The sequence below is a fragment of the Cherax quadricarinatus genome, chromosome 3 (assembly GCF_038502225.1).
Source record: "Cherax quadricarinatus isolate ZL_2023a chromosome 3, ASM3850222v1, whole genome shotgun sequence".
NCBI classification, from domain to species: domain Eukaryota; kingdom Metazoa; phylum Arthropoda; class Malacostraca; order Decapoda; family Parastacidae; genus Cherax; species Cherax quadricarinatus.
In genome coordinates, this window is record NC_091294.1 from 16,532,807 (window position 1) to 16,560,119 (window position 27,313).

The following is a 27,313-nucleotide window of genomic DNA, read 5'->3' on the forward strand; positions in this document are numbered from 1 at the left end:
AAATCGAACAGTTCCGCTACTTTGAGCTCAATTTCAAGGTACTTTTCGTCATGAAAGCAATCAAAATCATGTCTATTTCTGTAATACAATGGACCCTCGACGTTAGTCAAGTTAATTTCCCCCATAAGAAATAATGGAAATCAAATTAATCCGTTCCTGACACCCCAAAGTATGAAAAAAAAAATTTATCACATGAAATATTAATTTTAATACACACAAACTGAAGAAGACATGTACAATTACATGACACTTACTTTAATTGAAGATCTGGTGATGATTGATGGGATGGGAGGAGGGGAGAGTGTGGATGGTGTTAGTGTTTAGAAGGGGAATCCCCTTCCATTAAGACTTGAGGTGTCAAGTCCTAATGGCTTTTGTCCTGGGAGTGCCTTTTCCTCCTGGGTAATGTAGGTCCTGTTTGGCATTTCCTTCCAGAACAGGCCTGTTTCGTCACAATTGAACACTTGTTGGGGTTGGAATTTTTCAGCTTCACCATGCCTTATCACACTGTGTATGCCACTACAATTCTTAAATCTCTCAAACCAACCTTTGCTGGCCTTAAATTCACCAATATGAGCACTAGTTCCAGGCATTTTTTTCTGTTCACCTGGGTGTTAGTCAACTGTTGTGGGTCGCATCCTGGGGGACAAGATTGAGGACCCCAATGGAAATAAGTTAGACAGTCCTCAATAATGCACTGACTTTCTTGGGTTATCCTGGGTGGCTAACCCTCTGGGGTTAATCGTTTCTCGGTAATTGTTTCACGTTAAGCCACACCAACAACACACTCTCCACATCTTCGAGTAATACAGCTGATGGTGGTGCAGCAACAGCTGACTGATCCAGCAACAGCTGACTGGTCCAGCAACAGCTGACCGTGGTGCAGCAACAGCTGACTGGTCCAGCAACAGCTGACCGTGGTGCAGCAACAGCTAACTGATTCAGCAACAGCTGACCGTGGTGCAGCAACAGCTGACCGTAGTGCAGCAATAGCTGACTGGTCCAGCAATAGCTGACCATGGTGCAGCAGCAGCTGACTTTGGTACGATAGTATTTCTCACCCTTTTTACCATAGGGTTGGCACTAGAAGCTTTCTTGGGGCCCATGGTGACTTATTTTGCAGGTACAATCACTTAAAACGCTGTGATGATATGAAATGTTCCGATTGTATCTTTGGATGCGCCCGTGGTGGCTGGCTGCTTGTAAACACTGGCACCCACGGGACAAGTGAGGTGCGCTCAGGCTGCAAGTGGACACGTCTCGAACGGAACGAATGATGCGTTGGTCGAGTTTTTTAGCGTTAGTCGAGGCAAATTTTTTGCTTTAAAATGTATCGCTAGTCGGATTTGATGTTATACGATGCCATCGTTGGTCGAGGGTCCACTGCAGTTGGGTGTACATGCCAAAAGCCCCTTGTATGCAGAGCATTATGGGCAGGCTTAAAATTAACTTAAGATTAACTAAGCTATAATAGATTCAGTGGTAAAAGTTACCATAAACAATTTACAGTTTGAAGTATAATTGAGTATTTTAAACAATGAAATTTGAATGTTTCATTTTTGAAGCATTATAGTTGCACAAATTTGTAACATTACAATGTATAATATAACAAAATGATCAGTTAACCCTACGTAGTCGTTCAATTTAAAAGCATTTTTGAATAAATGAATAAATCTTTTGTCTTATATAAATTAGATTCACTTATAATTAATAATCTACTGTACAATTATGATATAATTAATATTCTACTGTACAACTATGACAAAATAATTGTAAATACAAAATCTCAATGTACTATTTGCAAAGACATAAATAAATAAATAAATAAATATATACGTTCACGTGCTCAGCGCCCCAAATATTTTGAGAAAAAAAAAAATAGTTTTTTTTATAGGAAAAAAGAGCAGATGGTACCCAGGCATCCCAAATTTTTTTCATATGGCACACACTGAGTGCACACACCCATTCTCTCATGTCTAGGCGACTAAGGCCTATCGTGCCAATGTTGAATAAATGACAAATGAAATGTATATATACGTTTGGGGTGCTACACGAGAGAACGTATGTATACATTTGGACCGTTTAAGGGTTAATGAGGTCAAATCGAATAAAATCAATGATTTGTAGTGCAGAAACAGTTCATATGGTCATTAGATGCTTTACTGTGCATTCAAGAGAATGGATTGTTCTGTGTGGAAAATACTATATATTTTCCGGAAATACAGTACAGTGGACCCCCGCTTTACTATCAGCTCCCAATGCGACCAATTATGTAAGTGTATTTATGTAAGTGCGTTTGTACGTGTATGTTTGGGGGTCTGAAATGGACTAATCTAATTCACAATATTCCTTATGGGACCAAATTCGTTCAGTAATGGCACCTGAACATACTTCTGGAATGAAATAATATCGTAAACCGAGGGTCCACTGTACAGTGGACCCTCGACCAACGATGGCATCGATTAACGATAAATCCGACCAGCGATACATTTTAATGCAAAAATTTTGCCTCGACTAGCGCTAAAAAACTCGGCCAACACTATTCGTTCCGTCTGAGACACGTCCACTTCTGGCCAGTGTTTACAAGCCAGCCAGCCACCGCAGTCGCTTCCAAGGATACAATCGGAACATTTCATATTATCACAGCCTTTTTAGTGATTGCACCTGCAAAATAAGTCACCATGGGCCCCAAGAAAGCTTCTAGTGCCAACCCTACAGCTAAAAGGGTGAGAATTACTATGGATATGAAGAAAGAGATCATTGCTAAGTATGAAAGTGGAGTGCGCGTCTCCGAGCTGGCCAGGTTGTACACAAAACCCCAATCAACCATCGCTACTATTGTGGCCAAGAAAACGGCAATCAAGGAAGCTGTTCTTGCCAAAGGTGCAACTATGTTTTCGAAACTGAGATCGCAAGTGATAGATGATGTTGAGAGACTGTTATTGGTATGGATAAACGAAAAACAGATAGCAGGAGATAGCATCTCTCAAGCGATCATATGTGAAAAGGCTAGGAAGTTGCATGAGGATTTAATTAGAAAAATGCCAGCAACTAGTGGTGATGTGAGTGAATTTAAGGCCAGCAAAGGTTGGTTTGAGAGATTTAAGAATCATAGTGGCATACATAGTGTGATAAGGCATGGTGAGGCTGCCAGTTTGGACCAAAAAGCAGCTGAAAAATATGTGCAGGAATTCAAGGAGTACATAGACAGTGAAGAATTGAAACCTGAACAAGTGTTTAATTGTGACACTGACAATGTTGTGAAACACTTTAGGAATGTCATAAAGGAACGGGAGGTACAGGCCTCTATGGACAGATATGTTGTGCGACAGAGGTCCAGTGACTCTCAAGCTGGTCCTAGTGGCATTAAAAGAACAAGGGAAGTAACCCCAAAAAAGGACTTGCCACCTCAAGTCCTAATGGAAGGGGATTCCCCTTCTAAACACTAACACCATCAACACTCTCCCCTCCTCCCATCCCATCAATCATCACCAGATCTTCAATAAAGGCAAGTGTCATGTAACTGTGCATGTCTTCTTCAGTTTGTGTGTATTAAAATTAATATTTCATGTGGTAAAATTTTTTTTTTTAATACTTTTGGGTGTTGTTACGGTTCAAATCTTAATCTTTAGCCAGGTTAGTGCACTCCGTAACAACACACTTCATAGAATGAAAGGATATGGTTCCAAACTTAGAAATGTAAGGCACAAATAATAGTTACTCAGTCTTTTCAAGTTTCTTTTTATTTAAAAGCTTAAATACTTTAGATATTCATAAATATCTATTAAATATCAATGTCAGAAACTTTCCTTCACACAAGAAAACTCTTAAATAGAATGTACATGTCAATATGGTCACTACACTTGATAATGATCAGAGGAATATTACTGCTTCCTCAATAGTAACATTACTTGTGTGCAAGTACATATATTGAGAATTAACACTTTCACTGAGTAACTCCCTGGCATAAGGAATATATCACAAAGTTCTAAGCTTGACACTGGTCGTCACATCGTAACCTGAAGATAACAGTATATGATTGTCAGAAGACTTCACAATAAACCACAAGCTGGATCAGGAGTTTCTATAACCCAATTCTCTATCCAAGTGAGAATAAGGCGGAGTACTAGGAGGGTAGCTCAGTCAATGCACACTGAGTCAGCAGAGAGAGTGAACTGCCATATACAGTAAATTCCTTCATGACATCAACTCGTCAAAAGGGGGAGAGGGTAGAGCGGTGCAAACTACCCACCAATGGAGATACCTTGTTATAAACCTTAGCCAGGTGTACCTACCTAACACATTACTCAAGATATATATATATATACATCATACCCGGGTATATTCCTAAATCAGATAATATTATAAACTAGTGGAATCTTTAATTTAGCTAATATTAAAGAAACCCAGAGTATAATATTAAGTGGATAATACATATAAATTAATCACATTATGACCTTGGTCATAACAGGTGTCTTGCACGGATTAATTTGATATGCATTATTTCTTATGGGGAAAATTAACTCGACTAACGATAATTTCGATTAACGATGAGCTCTCAGGAACGGATTAATATCACTGGTCGAGGGTCCACTGTATATGTAAATTGATGGCCTATATTGTATTTAATAAAAATTATGTTATAAAAAATGGGAAGCTCTGCGCCTGTGCAGACGAGAGTACTCGCCATTTGTTTTTGAACTGGGCAAGCAAATGTTAGTGAAAATTGGAAGAATTTTCGTCGCTTTAGAGGTTATATTGGGCTTAAAACCTCTCAAATAGGAGCCGAAATTGTTGGATGTGCATTTCTACATAACTTGAGCATTAAACCGATGGAAAGGACAACTCCAGGAACCTCAGATAAGTCTGTTTATGTTGTAACTCTGGCCAGTGTTATTTTCGTGAATATAGACAATGAGGTTTTTGAGTATGATACACAGTAATCTCCAGTCAAATTGGTGAGTGGTATGATTAAGATATACTCTCCTTCTGTTATATAAATGTGTATATGTAATCATTTATTAATTTTGATATACAGTCCACAAATTTATATATTTACCAGAATTCCTGGTGATGCACATTTCATTTGTAGTTAATATAGGTCTAGAGCAACTTGTGGAGAGATAGATTATGGTAGGTATCGAAGGGGGACATTTTTGCGACCTAGGTGTCCTAAAATTTCCTACTTGTCTCTGTAACTTTGATAAATAATAATGATCTTTGTTACCATTTACTGGTATGTACCTTATGTTATATCCAGATAAATGCAATTTTTCACATTCTGTTTGGTAATGCAATTAAAAACATAGTTTCATAGGGCCATGGGTTATACATTCATGAAATATAAGTTATTTGATATGCATTGATCTTTGAGCATTTAATTATGGGGTTCTGAGGCTAGGGGAGTAACACAGTGTGTAATGATATTTTGAGACAGTAGAAAGTGATTTGTTAACTTTGTAGGTAAGGTTAAGTACTGTGTGTTTAGTTTTGAGTGGGTAAGTGGTTTTTAAGTTGAGTCTTAAATTGGTAAACAGACTGTTTCTTTGGTATTCACTGGTAATGAATTCCAAATTTTTGGGCCTTTCATGTGCATTGAGTTTTTACATAGTGTGAGATAGACACAGGGAACATCAAAAAGTGATCTGTGTCTTGTGTTATGGTCGTGTGTTCTCTTGAGGTTGGTAAGGAGAAGTTTGAGGGGGAGAGTTTATATCTGAGTTTAGTGTTCTATGTATGTAGTAGGCATAGTAATAACTATGGATGTTTTGTACGGTGAGTAGGTTTAGACTTTTGAATATTGGTGGAGAATGTTGCCTGGAGTGGGAATTTGTTATTCTGACTGCAGCAAAAGGCTGCAGTCAGAATAACAATTTCTACTTTGTATTGGACTGATGAAGCCACTGTGTGGCGAAACGTTTCTTCAATAAAGATTCCCATGTGTTGCACAAGTGTCTCAATTCTTTAACTTGTCGGTTTTCAAAACCATTCACCACATCTGTCAGACACTGCAACATTATGGGATCTTGGTACAAAGACTTCAACGCTTGCCCAACCTTTGGACGACGACCTACTTACACTAGTGGCAGGTTCCACTGTGATCCCGCCTCCTCCTGCGTCAACTCATCTGACTTCCGTATATAAGCCACCTCTCTGGCCCTATTCTGCACTTCCTACAAGAGTGATGGACTGAACACATCGATTCCAGGTTGAGGGACTGATTACCTCGAACTCCTCCTCTCCTTACCCATTTCTACTTTGTATTGGACTGATGAAGCCACTGTGTGGCGAAACGTTTCTTCAATAAAGATTCCCATGTGTTGCACAAGTGTCTCAATTCTTTAACTTGTCGGTTTTCAAAACCATTCACCACAATTAACCCTTTGACTGTCGGAAGCCTCTTTCTGAAACTGTCATTCTATGCCACAAAATTTTTGGGAAAAAACAAGTTTTTTCTTACGAAATGATAGAGAATCTTTTCCCGATGGTAATGACACCAAAAGTACAAAATTTGGTCAAAAACTTATGGAATTACGCTCCCGCGAAGTTAGCGGTCTCGGCAACATACGCATCGGTGATTTTGCCGACTTTGAGCCCTGTTTTTGGCCAGTTCCGTTGTTACAGTTGACCAAACTCATAGCTATTTCCTTAGAACTCCATTTTTTTTATCAGTTGAGTACAAGAAACCGCCCATTTACCGATTTGGTCAGAAATTGGCAATTTGGCCAATTTCATGCAAATTAAAAAAGATGTCAATTTCAAAATAGGGTCCAGAGTAAACAATGTAGACATTCTTGGCACTAAAATAACATGTCCTCTTCATTAGTCACGTCTCTAGGCCCCTCTTATATTACTCTTGCTTTCTATTTTGATTTTTTATTCATATAAAAATACAAAATTTACTGTTATGCAGACTGCTGCATTATTGTAAAAATGGTATAAATAATATCAGTGCACTAGTGAAAGAATATTAGACTCCCCAGTTGACGTGTATTGGACATGTGGTGTGATTTGCTTACCCCTGAACATTGGTAAAAATCTAACATTTCCGCTACTTTGAGCTCAATTTCAATTTCGTTTTCGTCGTGAAACTAATCAAAATCATCTCTAAATCTGTAATATATTTTCCATTTTATCACGTGAGACCATGAAAACGAGAATACAACCATAAATGCTATAAAAAAATACACCTCAAAGTTGGTGTTTTAATCCAAAAAAACGGTCAGTTTTTTTTTTCTCATTATGCACTGTGTGCTGCAGGATTTTTTTATGTGGTGCACACTGACCACGCAGACCCATTTTCTCACATGTGGGCCTACCAGCTTTCTCCTGCTTGATTTGAAGCTGCTAGAATTTATGTGTATTAATACGTCCGAAACACTGGCTCGTAAGACGTATATATACGACCAAAACAGTCAAAGAGTTAATGGTCTGAGATGATTTATTGTTGTTGAGCCCCATGCACAGATTCCATAGGTGAGATAAGGGTGAATGAGAGAATGATACAAGGCAAGGAGTGCTGATTGTGGAACATAGTACCGTATCTTCGATAGTATGCCTACAGTCTTGGAGATTTTCTTGGAAATATGTTGTACATGTGTCTGAAATTTGAGGATATTATCAAGGTGGATTCCTAAGAATTTTTCCTCTGTGAGCTTTGTGACAGGAGAACCATTTATTGTTATGTTAAGTGGAACATTTGTGGTTCTGTTCTCAAACTGAATGAAGTAGGTTTTGTCAATATTGAGAGTAAGCTTGTTAATCACCATCCAGGTAGATATTTTCTGTAATTCAGTATTTACAGTATTGGCTAGTATGACTGGGCTTGGGTGAGAGAAGACATATGTAGGGTCTTCTGCAAATAGTGTGGGTTTGACTAGTTGAGATGCATTTGGTAGGTCATTTATGTAAATGAGAAAGAGGAGTGGGCCAAGGACACTTCCCTGTGGGACACCAACTGTAATTGGTTGTGTGGAAGCGTTAGCTCCATTTGTGTACATGTATTGACTTCTGTTGCTAAGGTATGACTTTAGGTAGTTGAGGGAGTGCCCTCTTATATCATAGTGTGATAATTTTATGTGCAACAAATCATGGTCAGCTGTATCAAAAGCTTTATATAAATCAGTGAAGATTCCCAATGGGACTTCTTTTTTCTTGAGTGCAGTGTATATTAGTTCCACCGTGTGCATAATAGCATCATTTGTATTTTTATTAGGCCCGAACCCAAACTGACAGGGGTTGAGTATGTTGTGGGAGATGAGGTAGGAACAGATTTGTCTTTGGGTTAATTTTTCAAAGATTTTAGAGAGAAAGGGTAAGTTGGATATTGGCCTATAGTTATTCAGGTCTGCTTGATCTCCTCCTGTATGTATCAGGGTGACCCTCGCTATTTTGAGAATTGTAGGGAAGGTATCAGATTCGATGGATTTATTAACCCTTTGACTGTCGCGGCCGTATATATACGTCTTACAAGGTACCGTGTTTGACGTATATATACTCATAAATTCTAGTGGCTTCAAATCAAGCAGGAGAAAGCTGGTAGGCCCACATGTGAGAGAATGGGTCTGTGTGGTCAGTGTGCACCATATAAAAAAAATCCTGGAGCACGCAGTCCATAATGAGAAAAAAAAAACTCCAACAGTTTTTTTTAATTAAAATGCCGACTTTGTGGTCTATTTTCGTATAGTATTTATGGTTGTATTCTCATTTTCTTGGTCTCATTTGATAGAATGGAAAATATATTATAGAAATAGAGGTGATTTTGATTGATTTTACTATAAAAAGAACCTGGAAATGGAGCACAAAGTACGGGAAATGTTTGATTTTTGCCGATGTTCAAAAGTAAACAAATGATGTCAGTGTCCAATAAATGTCCAAATAGCCATTCTAATATGCAGTCATGAATGGGTTGATGTAATTTTTACGATTATTACAGTATTGCAGTAGTCTGCATAACAGTAAATCTTCTATTTTTTGTTTGAATAAAATTTCAAAATAAAAAGCAAGAGTAATATCAGAGGGGCCTGGAGACATGACTGATGAACAAAGAAAATGTTATTTTAGAGCCAGGAATGTCTGCATTGCTCATTCTGGACCCTATTTTGAAATTGTCATATTTTTTAATTTTCGTGAAATTGGCCAAATTGCACATTTCTGACCATGTAATTGGGTAGTTGAAATCAGTAAATGGGCAGTTTCTTGTACTCAATCTATAGAAAAAAATGGAGTTCTAAAGAAATAGCTATGAGTTTGGTTGACTGGAATAATGGATTTAGCCGAAAATAGGGCTCAAAGTGGGCGAAATCGACGATTTGTAAATATCGCCGAGGTCGCTAACTTTGCGAGAGCGTAATTCCATCAGTTTTCCATCAAATTTCGTTTTTTTTTGGTGTCTTTACAATCGGGAAAAAGATTCTCTATCATTTCATAAGAAAAAATATTTTTTTTTTTTTTTTTTTTTTTTTGTAATTTTGTGACACCAGGAGACACCTCAGGATTGGGGGTTGCGACAGTCAAGGGGTTAAGGGAGGGGCGAGCCTTTTTCCACTTTCAGGAAATTAAAATTGAAAAATTACGGAAAAAAAAAATTTTCTGATTGAAAAATAGTACAAAATTCTGAGAACATTTTGATGTAATCTGCTTGTTTCTGTTGTATTTTTAAGTATGCTTTTCATTAAATGTATTTTTTTTTTTGTTGCTGCTGTCAGCAAAAATACATGTTGGCAATTAATGTTTTTTTTTTTCTTTTTTTCTCCAAAAATTATGATTTTTATGATTGTTTCATTGTAAATACTCTACATGGCATCTTCTGTGCTGGCTAGTGTGTGGAGCGAGGTCAGTGTCTGCCTTAGTAGCTATCAGGCTGTCAACAAGCAAGGAGGGGTGCAACACGTTCAGAGTTGGTGTGCAGTAACCGTAGAGTTTCACACCCAACAAAATCAATAATAAATCAGAAATAAGTTGTAAGTAAGTAAGTAAGTAAGTAAATTTATTCAGGTATACACAGATACAGTTACATAGAATTATCATACATAGCAGCATATGTGTAGAGAACCTAGGATAACCCAAAAAAGTCAGACAGAGTGACTGTAATCCATCTCCTGCGATAAATATTAATGGGATTGTCATGATTTTTGCAGACGTTATTGAGGAATGATAGTTCTACAAACATCCACAGTGGATTTGTGATACTGTTTACAGCTTTGTTTTTTTTATAATTTTTTTTGTACACGAAAAAACAATAAAAACAAAATTACTGACTTCAACAATTTTTTTATGGAATCTACTGACATTATCACTAAACTGCTCTGGGTCATTATTAATCTAGCCTTTATCTTTCATCTGATGTCAACTACAGCATTGTACATCTTCGCAATTTAGTAGAAACTGGAAAGTCCTAGGACCCATAAAATTGTGCAAAAATTTTTTTTTCTATCTAACTTGAAGGCTAGCAGTCAAAGCAAACACAGCCTCTATGTTTTTTAAGCTGCTTAATCCAATGTAAGAATTCCATTGAAATCTGATAAAAAAAAAAGTTGGTGATTCTGCTCTCCCCTCCCTTAACCCTTAAATGGTCCAAACGTATATATACATTTTTTCAACATCTGAAAGTATGTAAAAAAATGTAGATCTTTTTTGTTTTACATTTGAAAACATGTAAAAAAAAACTTTTATCTACATTTTTTTTTTTATATTTGAAAATATGTAAAAAAAAGTAGATCTACTTTCGGAGCACTACAAATTTGAACGTCGATCTGTTTGGACCATTTAAGGGTTAAAGAGTGTTGCAGTAATTGGTGACAGTTGACTTACCTGGAAAGGGTTTCGGGGGTCAACGCCCCCACGACCCAGTCTGAGACCAGGCCTCATGGTGGGTCAGGGTCTGATCAACTAGGCTGTTACTGCTGGCCACACGCAAGCTGACGTACGAACCACAGCCCAGTTGGTCAGGTACTGACTTTATGTGCCTGTCCAGTGCCTTCTTGAAGACAGCCAGGGGTCTATTGGTAATCCCCCTTATGTATGCTGGGAGGCAAATGAACAGTCTTGGGGCCCCAGACACTTATTGTGTTGTCTCTCAGTGTACCCGTGGAGCCTCTGCTTTTCATCGGGGGAATGTTGCATCTCCTGGTGAGTCTTTTGCTTTCATAGGGAGTGATTTTCGAGTGCAGGTTTGGTACCAATCCCTCCAGGACCTTCCAAGTGTATATTATCATGTATCTTGCCTGCATTCAAGGGAATATAGATCAAGGACCTTCAACCGTTCCCAGTAGTTTAAGTGCCTTATTGTACTTATGTGTGCTGTGAAAGTTCTTTGTACACTCTCCAGGTCTGCAATGTCGCCAGCCTTGAAGGGGGCCGTTAGTGTACAGCAGTATTCCAGCCTAGAGAGCACAAACGATTTGAAGAGAATTATCATGGGCTTGGCGTCCCTAGTTTTGAAGGTTCTCATTATCCATCCTATCATTTTTCCTAGTGGATGAGGTAGATACATTGTTGTAGTCTTTGAAGGCGAGATCCTCTGACATTATCACTCCCAGCTGTGAAGCTTTTTTGTATTTAAAGGGTGTTAAGTTATTTAAATCTCCTGCCTTGTTCTTTAGTGTGTTGATAATAAGTGAGACATCTGTTGGGTTAGTCGGAGCTAGGAATAGTGTGTTCGGGTAGGTGCCAGTGAGGTAGTTGTTAGGTGGGGTGTTTGAGCTTGGGATTTTGCTCGCCAGGTTTTATACTATGGTGGAGAAGAAAACATTGAGTCTGTTTGCTGTTTCAGTTGGTGGGAGTTGGGGTTAATCTGGTTTTGTTAGTTTGATTGTTCTGTTTCCTGGTATCTTTTTGGTTCCTAGAATTTCAGATAGGGTTTTCCAGGTCTTTTTTGTATCATCCTTTAAGTTAAATAATCTGTTCTCATAATACAGTTTTTTTGCCTTTCTTATCAGGCTGGTAATAAAGAAAATTATCTAAATGGATATAACTGACCATAATTTTTAAAGGGGTGGACCGGTAAGCCAGCAGAAGGCCTCTGTCAGATGACCAAAAGCTCCAATGGCAGGTCATCATGTGCCTAAGACCTGCGTCAAGAAATGCTTGTCCTGTTTCCTGACGAACCTTACGTAACCTTATCAGGCTGGTTAGGATTGATGAGTAATGTTTTGTTTGGTCTCTGGTTATTAGACCCATTCTGTACTGTTTTTCATATAGGTGCTTTATATTTATGGATTTGAGGATGCTGGGTGTTAGCCAGGGACTGTTCAGTCTCTTAGCTGTGATCTGTTTAGTTTTTTTAGGGCAATTCTTGTTATAGAGGTATTGGATCTTTGGCTAATGTTATCATTCACAAGAATAACCAAAATAACAAGAGATTTGGGTGTGGAAAAGCCATGGAGCCAAAAAAAAACATTGGATAATTTAATCTATTTTTGGTTACTCATCAGTAAAAATGTTAGTTAATTGAAATCTGTGAATAAGGAAGCAAACAAATTTGTAGGGTTGTCTGTATTTGGAATTTGAGTTACTCTCATTTTAATAACATATTATATTTCAGGTTAGAAATGATAACAGCAAATGGAGTGGCAGGGGGAATCTGACAACACCACATGGTTTATCTGTTACCACATGGGACTGCTGGGTGAAACATAATAACTGGCAGCCAAGCAGTGAGAACTATCATCAGCCTGTGCCTAGATGCAGCACTCGAGTCACACCTCACCTCCTTGTTACTACATTAGCAGAATTTCCTTATCTCAGTGCCACCCTCCAAGAGCTTGAGGAGGAAAAACTTCTGGAACCTCTAAGTGTACAAGAAATAATTTCACAGCATGAGGATATATTTTCCTTTAATGGAAATGTTGTGCAGTTGACACCATGTGTAAGTATCTGTTCTGCACACTCTGGACCAGTGGGATGCCAGGTCTCATCTTGTAATAATGTGCATATTTGCCCAAAGTATGTTAAGGATTGGTGTAGTGACAAGAGTTGTCCACTGGGTCATAATTGGCACACCAGTCGAAATATGAGAGTTCTTTCTCGTTTGTATCTTGAGATGCTTACTTTTGTAACACTCAAAAAGCTCTTCAGGTCTACTTGTAGGAAGGCCCTTAATGGTGTTGAGGGCCAGCTGGATGTGTGCCGTGGCTACAATGAAGGAGGCTGTGGCCAGTCTGATTGTGGGGCACTCCATGTATGCTTGAGCTTTCTCAAGGGATTAAAGGGATGTTCTGATGATGTCTGTCAACTTAACCACAATCTGCTCAGTCCTGACTGTTGTCAGCTACTGAAGGCTCATGGCTTCTCTACTAATGAAGCCCCACGGGACATTGTGATGGCACTCTTCTCCACAAATCCCACCTTTGCAGGGCTTGCCAAGGATCTACAACCTATCACGGCTTTAAAAAATACTCGTAAGTCACTTAAAAAATCAAATCACATGTACACATTCTTTCATATAAATATATATAATTTTACCCATTATATAAATAATGTATACAGTAAATTTATTTAGATAGAATTTCTTGTAAAATTGGATATCAAATTGGGAAAGAGGAATATGGAAGAAGTGAATGTTTTTAGATATTTGGGAGTTGACGTATCAGCGGGTGGATTTATGAAGGATGAGGTTAATCATAGAATTGATGAGGGAAAAAAAGTGAGTGGTGCATTGAGGTATATGTGGAGACAAAGAACATTATCTATGGAGGCAAAGAAGGGAATGTATGAAAGTATAGTGGTACCAACACTCTTATATGGGTGTGAAGCTTGGGTTGTAAATGCTGCAGCGAGACAGCGGTTGGAGGCAGTGGAGATGTCCTGTCTAAGGGCAATGTGTGGTGTAAATATTATGCAGAAAATTCGGAGTATGGAAATTAGGAGAAGGTGTGGAGTTAATAAAAGTATTAGTCAGAGGGCTGAAGAGGGGTTGTTGAGGTGGTTTGATCATTTAGAGGAGAGAATGGATCAAAATAGAATGACATGGAGAGTACAGTATATAAATCTGTAGGGGAAGGAAAGTGGGGTAGGGGTCGTCCTTGAAAGGGTTGAAGGGAGAGGTTAAAGGAGGTTGTGTGGGTGAGGGGCTTGGATTTCCAGTAAGTGTGCATGAGCGTGTTAGATAGGAGTGAATGGAGACGAATGGTATTTGGGACCTGACGAGCTGTTCGAGTGTGAGCAAGATAATATTTAGTGAAGGAATTCAGGGAAACCGGTTATTTTATATAGCCAGACTTGAGTCCTGGAAATGGGAAGTACAATGCCTGCACTTTAAAGGAGGGGTTTGGGATATTGGCAGTTTGGAGGAATATACAGTGGACCCTCGCCTAACGATGGCATCGCATAACGTTAAATCTGCCTAGCGATACATTTTAACGCAAAAATTTTGCCTCACCTCGCACTAAAAAACTTGCTCAATGCGATTCGTCCAAGACGCGTCCACGTGCGGCCAGAGCCAGCCTCACTTGTTCCGTGGGTGGCAGTGTTTATAAGCCAGCCTCCGCGGTCACATCCAAGCATACAATCGGAACATTTCGTATTATCACAGCGTTTTTTGTGATTTCACCTGCAAAATAAGTGACCATGGGCCCCAAGAAAGCTTCTAGTGCCAACCCTACAGGAATAAGGGTGAGAATTACTAGGATATGAAGAAAGAGATCATTGCTAAGTATGAAAGTTGAGTGCGTGTCTCCGAGCTGGCCAGGTTGTATAGTAAACCCCAATCAACCATCGCTACTATTGTGGCCAAGAAAACGGCAATCAAGGAAGCTGTTCTTGCCAAAGGTGCAATTTTGTTTTCGAAACAGAGATCGCAAGTGATAGAAGATGTTGAGAGACTGTTATTGGTGTGGATAAACGAAAAACAGATAGCAGGAGATAGCATCTCTCAAGCGATCATATGTGAAAAGGCTAGGAAGTTGCATGAGGATTTAATTAGAAAAATGCCTGCAACTAGTGGTGATGTGAGTGAATTTAAGGCCAGCAAAGGTTGGTTTGAGAGATTTAAGAATCGTAGTGGCATACATAGTGTGATAAGGCATGGTGAGGCTGCCAGTTTGGACCACAAAACAACTGAAAAATCTGTGCATGAATTCAAGGAGTACATAGAGGCTGAAGGATTGAAACCTGAACAAGTGTTTAAGTGTGACGAAACAGGCCTGTTTTGGAAGAAAATGCCAAGCAGGACCTACATTACTGAGGAGGAAAAGGCACTCCCAGGACATAAGCCTATGAAAGACAGGCTTACTCTGTTGATGTGTGCCAATGCTAGTGGTGATTGCAAAGTGAAGCCTTTATTGGTGTATCACTCTGAAACACCCAGAGCGTTCAGGCAAAAGAATATCCTCAAGGCTAATTTGTGTGTGCTGTGGAGGGCAAATAGTAAGGCATGGGTCACTAGGGACTTTTTCTATGACTGGTTACACCATGCATTTGCCCCCACTGTGAAAAATTACCTAAATGAAAATAAATTTGACCTTAAGTGCCTCCTGGTATTAGACAATGCTCCTGGTCATCCTTCAGACGTGGCAGAGCGACTTTCTGCAGACATGAGCTTCATTAAGATCAAGTTTTTGCCTCCTAATACCACTCCTCTCCTGCAGCCCATGGACCAGCAGGTCATTGCAAACTTCAAAAAACTGTACAGAAAAGCTCTGTTTGAAAGGTGCTTTGTAGTGACCTCAGAAACTCAATTGACTCTAAGAGAGCTTTGGAGAGATCACTTTAATATCCTCAACTGTGTAAACCTTATAGGTAAGGCATGGGAGGGAGTGACTAAGAGGACCTTGAACTCTGCTTGGAAGAAACTGTGGCCAGAATGTGTAGACAAAAGGTATTTTGAAGGATTTGAGGCTAACCCTGAGAAGCGTATGCCAGTTGAGGAATCCTTTGTGGCATTGGGGAAGTCCTTGGGGTTGGAGGTTAGTGGGGAGGATGTGGAAGAGTTGGTGGAGGAGGACAATGAAGAACTAACCACTGATGAGCTGCAAGATCATCTTCAACAGCAAGAGGCCACACCTGAGGAAACTGCTTCGGAGGAGGGGAGAGAGAAATTGAAGAAGTTGCCTACTTCAAAGATTAAGGAAATGTGTGCAGTGTGGCTTAAAGTGCAAACCTTTTTTGATGAAAATCACCCTGACACAACTATTGCAAGCTGTGCTGGTGACTATTACACTAACAATGTTGTGAAACGCTTTAGGAAAGTCATAAAGGAACGGGAGGTACAGGCCTCTATGGACAGATATGTTGTGCGACAGAAGTCCAGTGACTCTCAAGCTGGTCCTAGTGGCATTAAAAGAAGGGAAGTAACCCCGAAAAAGGACTTGCTACCTCAAGTCCTAATGGAAGGGGATTCCCCTTCTAAACACTAAGACCATCCACATTCTCCCCTCCTCCCATCCCATCAGTCATCACCAGATCTTCAATAAAGGTAAGTGTCATGTAACTGTGCATGTCTTCTTCAGTTTGTGTGTATTAAAATTAATATTTTATGTGGTAAAATTTTTTTTTTTTCATACTTTGGGGTGTCAGGAACGGATTAATTTGATTTCCATTATTTCTTATGGGGAAAATTAATTCGCCTAACGATAATTTCGCCTAACGTTGAGCTCTCAGGAACGGATTAATATCATTAGGCGAGGGTCCACTGTATTGTGTATTTTTATACGTATATACTTCTAGACTGTTGTATTCTGAGCATCTCTGCAAAAACAGTGATTATGTGTGAGTGAGGTGAAAGTGTTGAATGATGAAAGTATTTTCTTGTTGGGGATTTTCTTTCTTTTTGGGTCACCCTGCCTCAGTGGGAGACTGCCGACTTGTTAAAAAAAAAAAAAAAATGTTAAATTTTACTGTTATTAAGCAGAATATGATACTGCACATGGATTTTTAATGAAATCCAACAAACTGATCATGCACAAGTGTGAATCCTAATTCTTATTTGAAGGAGATGACAGAGTAATGGAGGAAGATCAGTGTGACCCCCTCTGGTCACTTTCAGAAGACTGCAGTTGGAACAAGAATGAAGAGGTAAGAACCAATCAGCAAAGTTTCTAATAAACAAAATTTGCTTCTTTCTAACCCATATTATAAGTCACATAATTTTCTAGTTTTGGGATATTCATTTCGATATTAACCCTTTTGGTTTCGGTGCTGTAATATTACAGCTTTAAAGCCGTAATTCTGTGCCAAAATTCAAGCAGCTTCATGTGAGAGAATGGGTCTGCATAGTCAGAGTATGCAGTACAGCTTCTCACATAACGACGGAGTCACTTTCCTAAGATGTCACCCTTGCACCATTTATAAAATTTTTAGTATGTTTTTAAATGTTTATACAGTAGTGTACTGGCCATCCAGCCAGCCACTGGATGGCGAAGCGTCTACGATAGAGATGCCCGGGTGTTGCGCATGTGTCTTAATTTCATCTTGTCAGTATTATATACCATTCTTGTACTACTACTACCACCACCTCTTCCTGCCTATATATAGCCGTCCTGCTCCACTTCTGGTTAGTGTGACTTTGTAAATGGTCCAAGTCGGACCGAAACGTCGTCGTAAGCTTCTCACTTTTATGTGCGGGTTATTTGTGTATGAATGGCACCATTTGGTACAATGGTATCATATGATACAATGGTACCATATGGTGCAATGGTACCATATGGTGCAATGGTACCATATGGTGCAGTGGTCCCACTTGGTACAATGGAGGCCTGGTCACAGACCGGGCCGCGGGGGCGTTGACCCCCGGAACTCTCTCCAGGTAAACTCCAGGTAATACAGTGCAATGATACCATATGGTGCTATATGGTACTGTTGTATTCAACACAATAAACACACTAGTATTTTCATCATTATTTTGTTTACAATAATTGTTTACAACAAAAATATGCAAAAATGTTGTATATTAGTAATGTTCTATTATATATTTACAAATGTACAGGAACTCGACACGTTACTTGAGGTGGATGACAGAGCGCTTTGTCTTGGAAACTGCTGAGTCAGTAGCTGGCTTGTGTTGCCACTCACTCAGTCTTGGCTGGTGCCTGCTGCCACCAACATGTCCTATTGACCATATGGTACATCATACCATATGTTACAGGGTACCATATGGTACTTTGTACTATATGGTATAGGGTACAATACAGTACAGGATAACATATGGTACAGGGTACCATATGGTGCAGAGTACCATATGGTGCAGGGTACCATATGGTGTAGGGTACCATATGGTGCAGGGTACCATATGGTACAGGGTACCATGTGGTACAGGACACCATATGGTACAGATACAGGGATCCCTATGAAAATAAGTCACCCTGACTTTTTTGGGTTATCCTAGGATTTTATACATATGCTGCTATGTGTGATAATCTATGTAATTGTATTTGTGTACACCTGAATAAACTTACTCAAGCGCATGTGGCATCGTAAGTAAGTTTATTTAGGTATACACAAATAAAGTTACGTAGAATATCATACTTAGCAGCATATGCTTGGAGAACCTAGGATAACCAAAAAAGTCAGAGAGATTTATTTCCATTAGGGTCCCTGTACCCTGTACTATATGGTACAATGTACCATTGGCACATTGTACCATATGATACCATTGTATGACATGGCACCATTGTACCATATGGTACCATTGTACCATATGGTACAATGGTACCATATGGTTCAAAACCTTAGAATTCCTCTTCAGCTGTACTTCCATCAGTCTTAGAACTGTAAGTTGTGAAGAGGAGAGTCAGAATTTGCCCGGAGAGTGAGAGCTTCCTTGCCGCCGGGCATGATGAACAAAGCTACTTTGGCGGTGTTCCCACAATGCCATGTGGGCATCCAGATTTTTTCTATAGTGTGCACACTGACCACCCAGACCCATTCTCTCAGATGTAGGCCTACCAGCCTTCTCGTGCTAAATCTGACGCCGCTAGAATTTTGGCGTAGATCTACGGTTTGGACCCTGAGCGTAAAGCCGTAGATCTACGGGACGGACCCTGAAAGGGTTAAAACAGTGACTTTACAGTGTATTTTTGTATGGTATTTATGGTTGTATTCTCGTTTTCTTGGAATCATTTGATAGAATGGAAAACATTACAGAAATATTAGTGATTTTGAATGGTTTACTGAAAAAAAAAATTGCTTGAAATTGAGCTCCAAGTAGCAGAAATGTTTGATTTTTGACAATGTTCAAGAGTAAGCAAATCACATCACACGTCCAATACACGTCAATTGGTGGGTCTCATATGCATTTACAAATGCACTGATATTATTTATACAAATATTACACATTATGCAGTAATTTGAATAACAGTAAATCATCTATGTTTTGTGTGAATAAAAATTTAAAATGAAAAATAAGCATAATATATGAGGGACCTGGAAATGTAACTAATGAACAGAGAAATTATTTTAATGCCAGGAATGTCTGCTTTGTTAATTCTGGTCCCTATTTTGAAATTGGCCTTTCTTGAATTTTGTGTGAAATTGACCAAATTAGTAATTTCTGATCACTTTTTTGTGTAGTTAAAATAGGTAAACAAGTGATTTCTTGTACTCAATCGATAGAGTAAAAAGAGTTCTAGCGAAATACTTATGAGTCTGGATGATTAGAACAAAGGAATTTCCCCAAAATATGGCATAAAGGGGTGAAATTGCCAGTGTGTAAATATTGCCAAGACCACTAACTTCATGAGAGTGTAATTTCATAAGTTTTCCATTAAATTTCAAACTTGGGTTTCATTACCTTCAGAAAAAGATTCTTTATCATTTCACAATTTTTTTTTTTTTAAATTCTTTGGCACTGTGAGTAAGTTTGTGAGCAGGGGTCTCAACTTTCAAAGGGTTAATCTACATTTCTTGGTGCTTGACACTCTGGATTAACATGATTTCTAAAAGTTTTCATAAAGAGAAATAAAAATACTAAATATCTCGTACTGAATTATGTGTCATAAATTGGTTATACAGTTGACCGTCAATTATGACAGTAGTTATATTCTTGAAAATAGTGTCTAAGACAAAAATCGTCTAAAAGAAACTGAAGAACATACGGGAAAAATAGGGTAATGTTCTTTGCCCCCCCCCCCCCCCCCCCCCCAAAAAAAAATGGCAGGCAACTTTGCTTCTTTTAGGTCTCCACATTTTAAACAATTAAAAATTATATACAGTAGACCCCTGTTTTTCATCCTTAATCCATTCCAGAAGGTTGTCCACCAACTCTTCCACATCTTGGCCACTCACATCCAACCCCATGGACTTCCCCAAAGCCACAATAGATTAAACAACAGATGTAGGGTTGTCAAGTTTACGCTAATTTATACAGTGGACCCTTGTTTTTCATAATTCGTTCTTGAGAGTGTGACTGTTATCGAAACTGATGATTTGCGAATCTATTTTCCCTATAAGAAATCATGTAAATCCAATTAACTCATTCCAGATGCCCAGAAGTATCAAAAAAAAATTTTTTTACCTTAAAGATAGATTTACATGCACAAAAGAATGAACATTCAGCATGACAATTACCTTTATTGAAGGCTGTCGTTGATGAATGGAAGACAGGGAGGAGGAGAGAGGGAAGAGAGGTTATTGTTTGGAAGGGGAATCCCCCTTCATAAGAACTCTAGGTCACTTCAGGGGTCACTTCCCTAGCTTAAATATAGATTTACATGCAGAAAAGAATGCCAAATAAACGTAAAGCACTAATAAAATGTATAAATGAACATTTAACATCACACTTACCTTTACTGAAGACTCTTGTTGGTGTATGACAGATGGGGCAGAGGGAGGGAAGGAGAGTTTATTGTTGGAGAATATGACACTAATATCAACTCTATGGCTTATTTTCAATCACAATTCAACTAATAATAAACAATATTAATAACATAGAGACATGGAATATACTCTAGAATGAATAAAATAAGTCATTATGTATGTCACGAGAGGTGTTGTGTTGTATTGTTGTTGGGTGTACAAGGGCCACTGAGAGCATAAGCCATCCATAATGGTGGTGAAGCATCAGCTGAGGTGGCAGTGTTTTCTGTAGCCCTATATAACTCCAACAACATTGGAGGAGTTAGTAAGATCGCTGAATCACTGAAGAAGGCATTCTCTACCACCATCACAACCACTACCACCCTCTACCACCATCACAACCACTACCATCACTACCACCCTCAACCACTATCACAACTGCTACCACCCTCTACCACTATCACAACTGCTACCACCCTCTACCACCATCACAACCACTACCATCCTCTACCACCATCACAACCACTACCATCACTACCACCCTCTACCACTATCACAACTGCTACCATCCTCTACCACCATCACTACCACCCTCTACCACTATCACAACTGCTACCACCCTCTACCACCATCACTACCACCTTCTACCACCATCACAACCATTACCACCCTCTACCATCATCACAACCACTACCATCACTACCACTCTCACAACTGCTACCACCATCACTACCACCCTCTACCACTATCACAACTGCTGCCACCCTCTACCACCATCAGTACCACCCTCTACCACTATCACAACTGCTACCACCCTCTTCCACTATCATAACTGCTACCACCAGCCACAAAATAGAGCGAAAACCCAACGTCAAAGACCTGGGAGTGATCATGTCGGAGGATCTCACCTTCAAGGACCATAACATTGTATCAATCGCAGCTGCTAGAAAAATGACAGGATGGATAATGAGAACCTTCAAAACTAGGGATGCCAAGCCCATGATGACACTCTTCAGGTCGCTTGTTCTATCTAGGCTGGAATATTGCTGCACACTTACAGCACCTTTCAAGGCAGGTGAAATTGCCGACCTAGAAAATGTACAGAGAACCTTCATGGCACGCATAACGGAGATAAAACACCTCAATTACTGGGAGCGCTTGAAGTTCCTGAATCTGTACTCCCTGGAACACAAGTGGGAGAGATACATGATTATATACACCTGGAAAATCCTAGAGGGATTAGTACCGAACTTGCACACGAAAATCACTCACAACGAAAGCAAAAGACTTGGCAGACGATGCAACATCCCCCCCAATGAAAAGCAGGGGTGTCACTAGCACGTTAAGAGACCATACAGTAAGTGTCAGGGGCCCGAGAGAGTTCACCTGCCTCCCAGCATACATAAGGGGGATTACCAAGACCACTGGCAGTCTTCAAGCTGGCACTGGACAAGCACCTAAAGTCGGTACCTGACCAGCCGGGCTGTGGCTCGCACGTTGGTTTGCGTGCAGCCAGCAGTAACAGCCTGGTTGATCAGGCTCTGATCCACCAGGAGGCCTGGTCACAGACCGGGCCACGGGGGCGTTGACCCCCGGAACTCTCTCCAGGTAAACTAAGTTTATTATTGGTCAAAAGTGAAGCTTTCAACCAATATCCACCAGAATAGGAGCAGAGGCTTTTACTTACAATTGTGCTGGGAGCTGTGAGTCCAGTGATTACTGTTTGGCCGGAGCCTCACATGTCACCTTTCGGGGTGGGGAGAAGGGGGGGAGGGGATAGCGAGAGCGAGACTGACCCTACCTTAACAAGCAGCCGGCAATCAAACTCGCTACTCCTATCTGTTGAACTTTTCTCTCACACCCCTCATATATTACTCTTGCTCTCCATTTAGAATTTTTATTCACAAAAAAACAGAAGATTTACTGTTATGCAAACTGCTGGATTATTGTAATAATTGTATAAATAATGTCAACCCATTCTTGACTCCATATTGGAATTTGGACTGGCAGGAGCACAGGTATTGGACAGTGATGTCATTTGTTTACTCTTGAGCTTCACTAAAGAATAGAACATTTTCGCTACTGTGAGCGCAATTTCAAGGTACTTTTCTTCATGAAAGCAATCAAAATCATATCTGTTTCTGTAATATATCTTTCATTCTATCAAATGAGACAGAAAAAAACGAGAATATAACCATAAAAAACATACAAAAATATACCTCTAAGCGGCCGCTAATGGCTGAGAAGTGAACTCCATTATTTATGGTCTGATTTCTTTCATTTTTGGTGTACATTAAGAAGTATCTTTCCATCTGTTACGTTGGTTTGTCCCTTATTACTTTGATTGTAAGGTTCTCACTACATGTTCTAGTGTGGGGTAGCTTTTACTTAATGGCCTTATTTGTCTAGGGGTAATACTTACATCATGGCTGATCATCTTGAGTGTCTCTGATACCTTTTCACCAGCCCTCTTCACAGGTTATGTAAACTACTACTATAAAAATATAACTGTATTCTCAATAGATATGTACAGAATATACAATCACAGCCTCCATTTTCAAAACAAATCTACACACTCCATCCTGTGCTCCACATGGTGTGTTCCAACACTCTTCCTTCTCTCTCCTTGACATAACTCTGGGCTAACCAGTGTTTTGACACACTTTAGTCACCCTGGGTATGGTGGCCAAAACTTAAATTATAAAAACTCACCCCTGGAGCACACATGATGCCCCAAAAGATAGGAGAAAGACCCAGAGATCCTGCCAGGTTGAAGGTCAGCCACAGAGAGAGGGAGTCAGTGAGAGGGAGAGAGAGAGAGACTGGCTAAGCTCCTCCCACCAAAACAAAAGACTGTTGCCAAGCACACTTCTCCAGTTACCACAATTCTACCACACCTTAATTTTACTTTTACAAAAAGAAATACAACTTTATAAACTAATTATTTAAATTGTGTGTTTATGTGTCTATAGTATAACCTATTATATTGAGAAAAATAGGTTTGACCCAGCTGCCTCTCAGTCATAAGGTTGATCAGTCCTTCTGACATTTAGAGCAAAGTCCCCATCAATTCAATATAATTAGGTATTCCAGAGTAACTGTTACTTATAAATACATGTTGGGTCCTATAGCCCCATAACACCCCCACCTCCAGACGAAGTCTCACAAAAGCTAGCCGTGTCCCTCAGGATACGGCTAGGAAAAAGTATATTGCTTAAGTCTGAAGGCGGTAAACAAGACTACTAGAAATGCTACATATTTCCTAGCACCATAACTACTCTTCACTTTACTGTTATTTACAACAGATTGCAGAATTTTTTAGAAAAGCATTTTAACCATACCCATATACTCAAGGGTGTAACTATTTACAATTTTAATGACTTTTAAACAATACACATTACAATGCAAAAATTGCACACAATGCCCACTGTGAAAGCCCGCACCAACAGGCCTGTGCCTCTGCTACGGTAATCCAGCAAGCAACTGGTACTCCAGGGTGGCATCTTCCTGATCAGGAGACGAGAGTAGAGCCAAACCCAGAGCAGTCAGGTGTACACCAGGCAGGAAACTTCACAAAACATGTCAAGGTGTCTCTCACTTGGTGGCCGAACCAAACAGTGAGACTTCCAGTCAACACTCACGATCCTTAACATGGTCAGGCACTCGAGCCCATCTTCCGAGGTCCCACTCCACACAGATCCTCCAAACTTATGAAGAGGAGGCTGACATAGAACATGGAGGGGTCCAGGGGACCACAAAGGCAAACCGTCGGGCCGTTTTGTATATAGAGCACACCAAGACACAACATCACATACCTTCCTGAACGTCTCATGTTACCGAAGGTTGTCAACCACTGCCTCAACTCACATTTACTTACACCCTGACCCTCGTCACACTTTTGGCTCTGACTCGACCCTTCACAGTCAGATGGCTGGTAGAGAGTACTCAGGCTCGCTGAGAGTTCACCACTGCAAAAACAACAAGGTCAGCACAAGACAAACACTATGTACAAAGTACGCACCATGCATCTACATGAAACATCTAGAGAGAGCATCAGCAACCACATTCTCTGAGCCTTTTATATATTTGACTTCCAAATTAAAAGGCTGTAGGAACCAAGCCCATTCTAAGAGTCTGATTTTAGTCACTATACACAGGAACAGGATGAAGAGATCCTGAGACATGTACAAATGCTGAATAGCCAGCCCCAAAATGAAAATTTTCTTTCCTGTGGTAAAATGTTGACATTTAAACTTAGAAGGTTGTTCATAGACAGTAACAGTTCTGCAACCTCTCGCAGTGCAACAACAAACACCAAAGACATCTCTTTGCACCCAGGTTGGATACATCAAGTTTACACAAATACCATCACGTTCCATCTCACACACAAATTTTAAACACACAATGAACACAATTTGCATTACACACATTAAAATGGTGCTTGAACACAGACCATGGAAATCACATCTTCCATGTTTTAGCTTATTTAAAATGTTTGCATCTCTTAGTGCATAAGTATCAATCTTTCTAATCCTGTAAACCTTAGTTGTTAAATGTACTTTGTGGTAGTCAGTGTTTATGCCCAGGGTGCCATCTAATTTGGGAACCATGAAGCATGGGAATGCCCACTGACTCTCACTAAGCACTACAAACTGGTGTTGGAAGAATTTCACTTCTTCCTCCATCTCCAATTTTTCATACAGATTATTGTTTTGCAGCCCTGTACATTCCATTAAAACATTGGTCTCTCTGAATTTTTGACATAACTTCAAACCCTTTGACCAGTTATTGTGTACCCTATACTCATTCTTTTCTTGCTTGGGGGTGTGGGTTTTATATCTAACCCCTGGGAACTTCCCCCACAACATGTTCAGCTCACAGCAACTTGCCATACAGATTTTCACATGAATTGGCTCCAGTATCAGCACTTCCCCTCCAGCCTCCAGAGTATTATGGTTCACATTATGGTCCCACATCATCATCCTGGTCTGGTTGATGGGCACGTTCACTGGTACCATCCACCTCATATGAGCCAAACAGTATCTGAAACTGAGAAAAAGCTCCGAGGGGGGAGCATCACCATCCTCCCCAAGCCAATAGCTCAGAGATTCCAGAGTGCTTCCCCACTCAGCAAATACAAAGAAAGGGATCCTCTCATCCCAGTTGTTAGTATTGTCTATACCATAGGCTTGCATCATTGTCTTGAGGGTTTGATGTAATTTCTCTATTTCCCCTTGAGATGGAGAGTGATACACAGTTGAACACTGAGGCTCTACTTTTAGTCCCTTCAAAACATTTCTAAAAGACTTAGAGGTAAAGTTAGGCCCTTGGTCTTTTTGCACTGCTTGAGGAAAACAAACATGAAAAAAGAACTTCATCAAAACCCTTAAGACTACATGAGCAGTTATCTTATGCAGAGGGACTGCTTCCAGGTACCTGGTAGTGGAGCAAATATTGTTAGTAAATAATTATTTCCCATTCTGGTCCTTGGGAGTGGGCCAACGACATCCACTACCAGCTTGCTGAAGGGTTCACCTGGTGCTGAAATCGGCTGAAGGGGAACAGGTTTAATACTTCGACTAGGTTTCCCTATAATTTGAAAGGCATGATAGGTCTCAATATGCTCTCTGACAGTCTCCCACAGCTGAGACCAGAAGAAATGCCTGGAAACCTTGGACATCACCACCTGAGGACAAAGCCCTTGTTCTCCTTCCATCGATACTGCAAACAGAGGTGAATTCTTTATAAGAGTTTCCTCCCTGAAATGAAAACACTTATTTAACTGTAAAATCTCTTCCTCAGCAACAGCGACATTTTCCTGCACAGAAATTAATTGCACCCTAGCAGGTGCAGCCTCTCTCACACTATTTAACTGATCCATTCTCCAATCATGCTCAGCTCTGGCTGGAACATCCTTTTCTTCAGTTGACTGCAGTTCAACATCAGAAAGCAGAGTTACCAAACTTAAGCCCTCACCATCCTCATGAGAAATATCATGAAGACTGTTGGTAGCATGATCATGAGCCATACTTTTCATGGTGGAACCATCAGGGAGAAGGTCTGGCAGGGTTTTCCTAGCCATTTCCTCCCAACATTTGGGACTTGGTTTCCCCCAAACTAGTTGTTCCTCACTGTCTAACAGGCCCATAACATTATTCCCTAATAAGAGGTCGACCCCTTCGAAGGGAATTTCATCTGAGATACCTACAGGGAGATAGCCAACTTGGTATGTAGATTCTACCCATAATTTGTGTACCGGTGTCCTTATGGTTGAACCCGTAATACCCTTCAACAATATATCTACCCCAGTATAGGTATCCTTAGACACTGGTAGCACTCCAGCATGTAGCAAAGAGTAGGTGCTACATCCATCTCTCAAGGACAATATGTTCTCAACTCTGCCTACATCCTTTTGCAAACCAACTGTGGACCTACTAGAAAATATACACATCCTGGGGTCTAGATCCAAAGGTTCCTCCTCACCTTGCCTTGAAGACCTAATGCAGGCAACTGGATGTATCTCTGCAGTTAGAGTCCTCTGGGGTGGTTCCTCCCTTTCCTGATCTCGCCGCCTTGACCAGCA

The 27,313-nt window shown here is 40.0% G+C and overlaps 2 protein-coding genes across 6 annotated transcripts in view; one reads left to right on the top strand and one right to left on the bottom strand.

Annotated features, from left to right (window-relative positions):
* LOC128684112 (organic cation transporter protein-like) overlaps window positions 1–27,313 on the bottom strand; it is a 664,663-nt gene that overhangs the window by 321,213 nt on the left and 316,137 nt on the right. The window lies entirely within an intron of this gene.
* The window catches only part of LOC128706567 (uncharacterized), a 71,045-nt gene that overhangs the window by 23,064 nt on the left and 20,668 nt on the right, over window positions 1–27,313 (top strand). For 4 of the 5 annotated variants that reach the window (XM_070090367.1, XM_070090357.1, XM_070090377.1 and 1 more), the window contains exons 3-4: window positions 12,545–13,400; window positions 16,931–17,013. In XM_070090367.1, the coding sequence (XP_069946468.1) occupies window positions 12,545–13,400; window positions 16,931–17,013 (939 nt within the window). The remainder of the gene's footprint in view (window positions 1–12,544; window positions 13,401–16,930; window positions 17,014–27,313) is intronic. The other variant, XM_070090394.1, reaches the window with a different exon arrangement.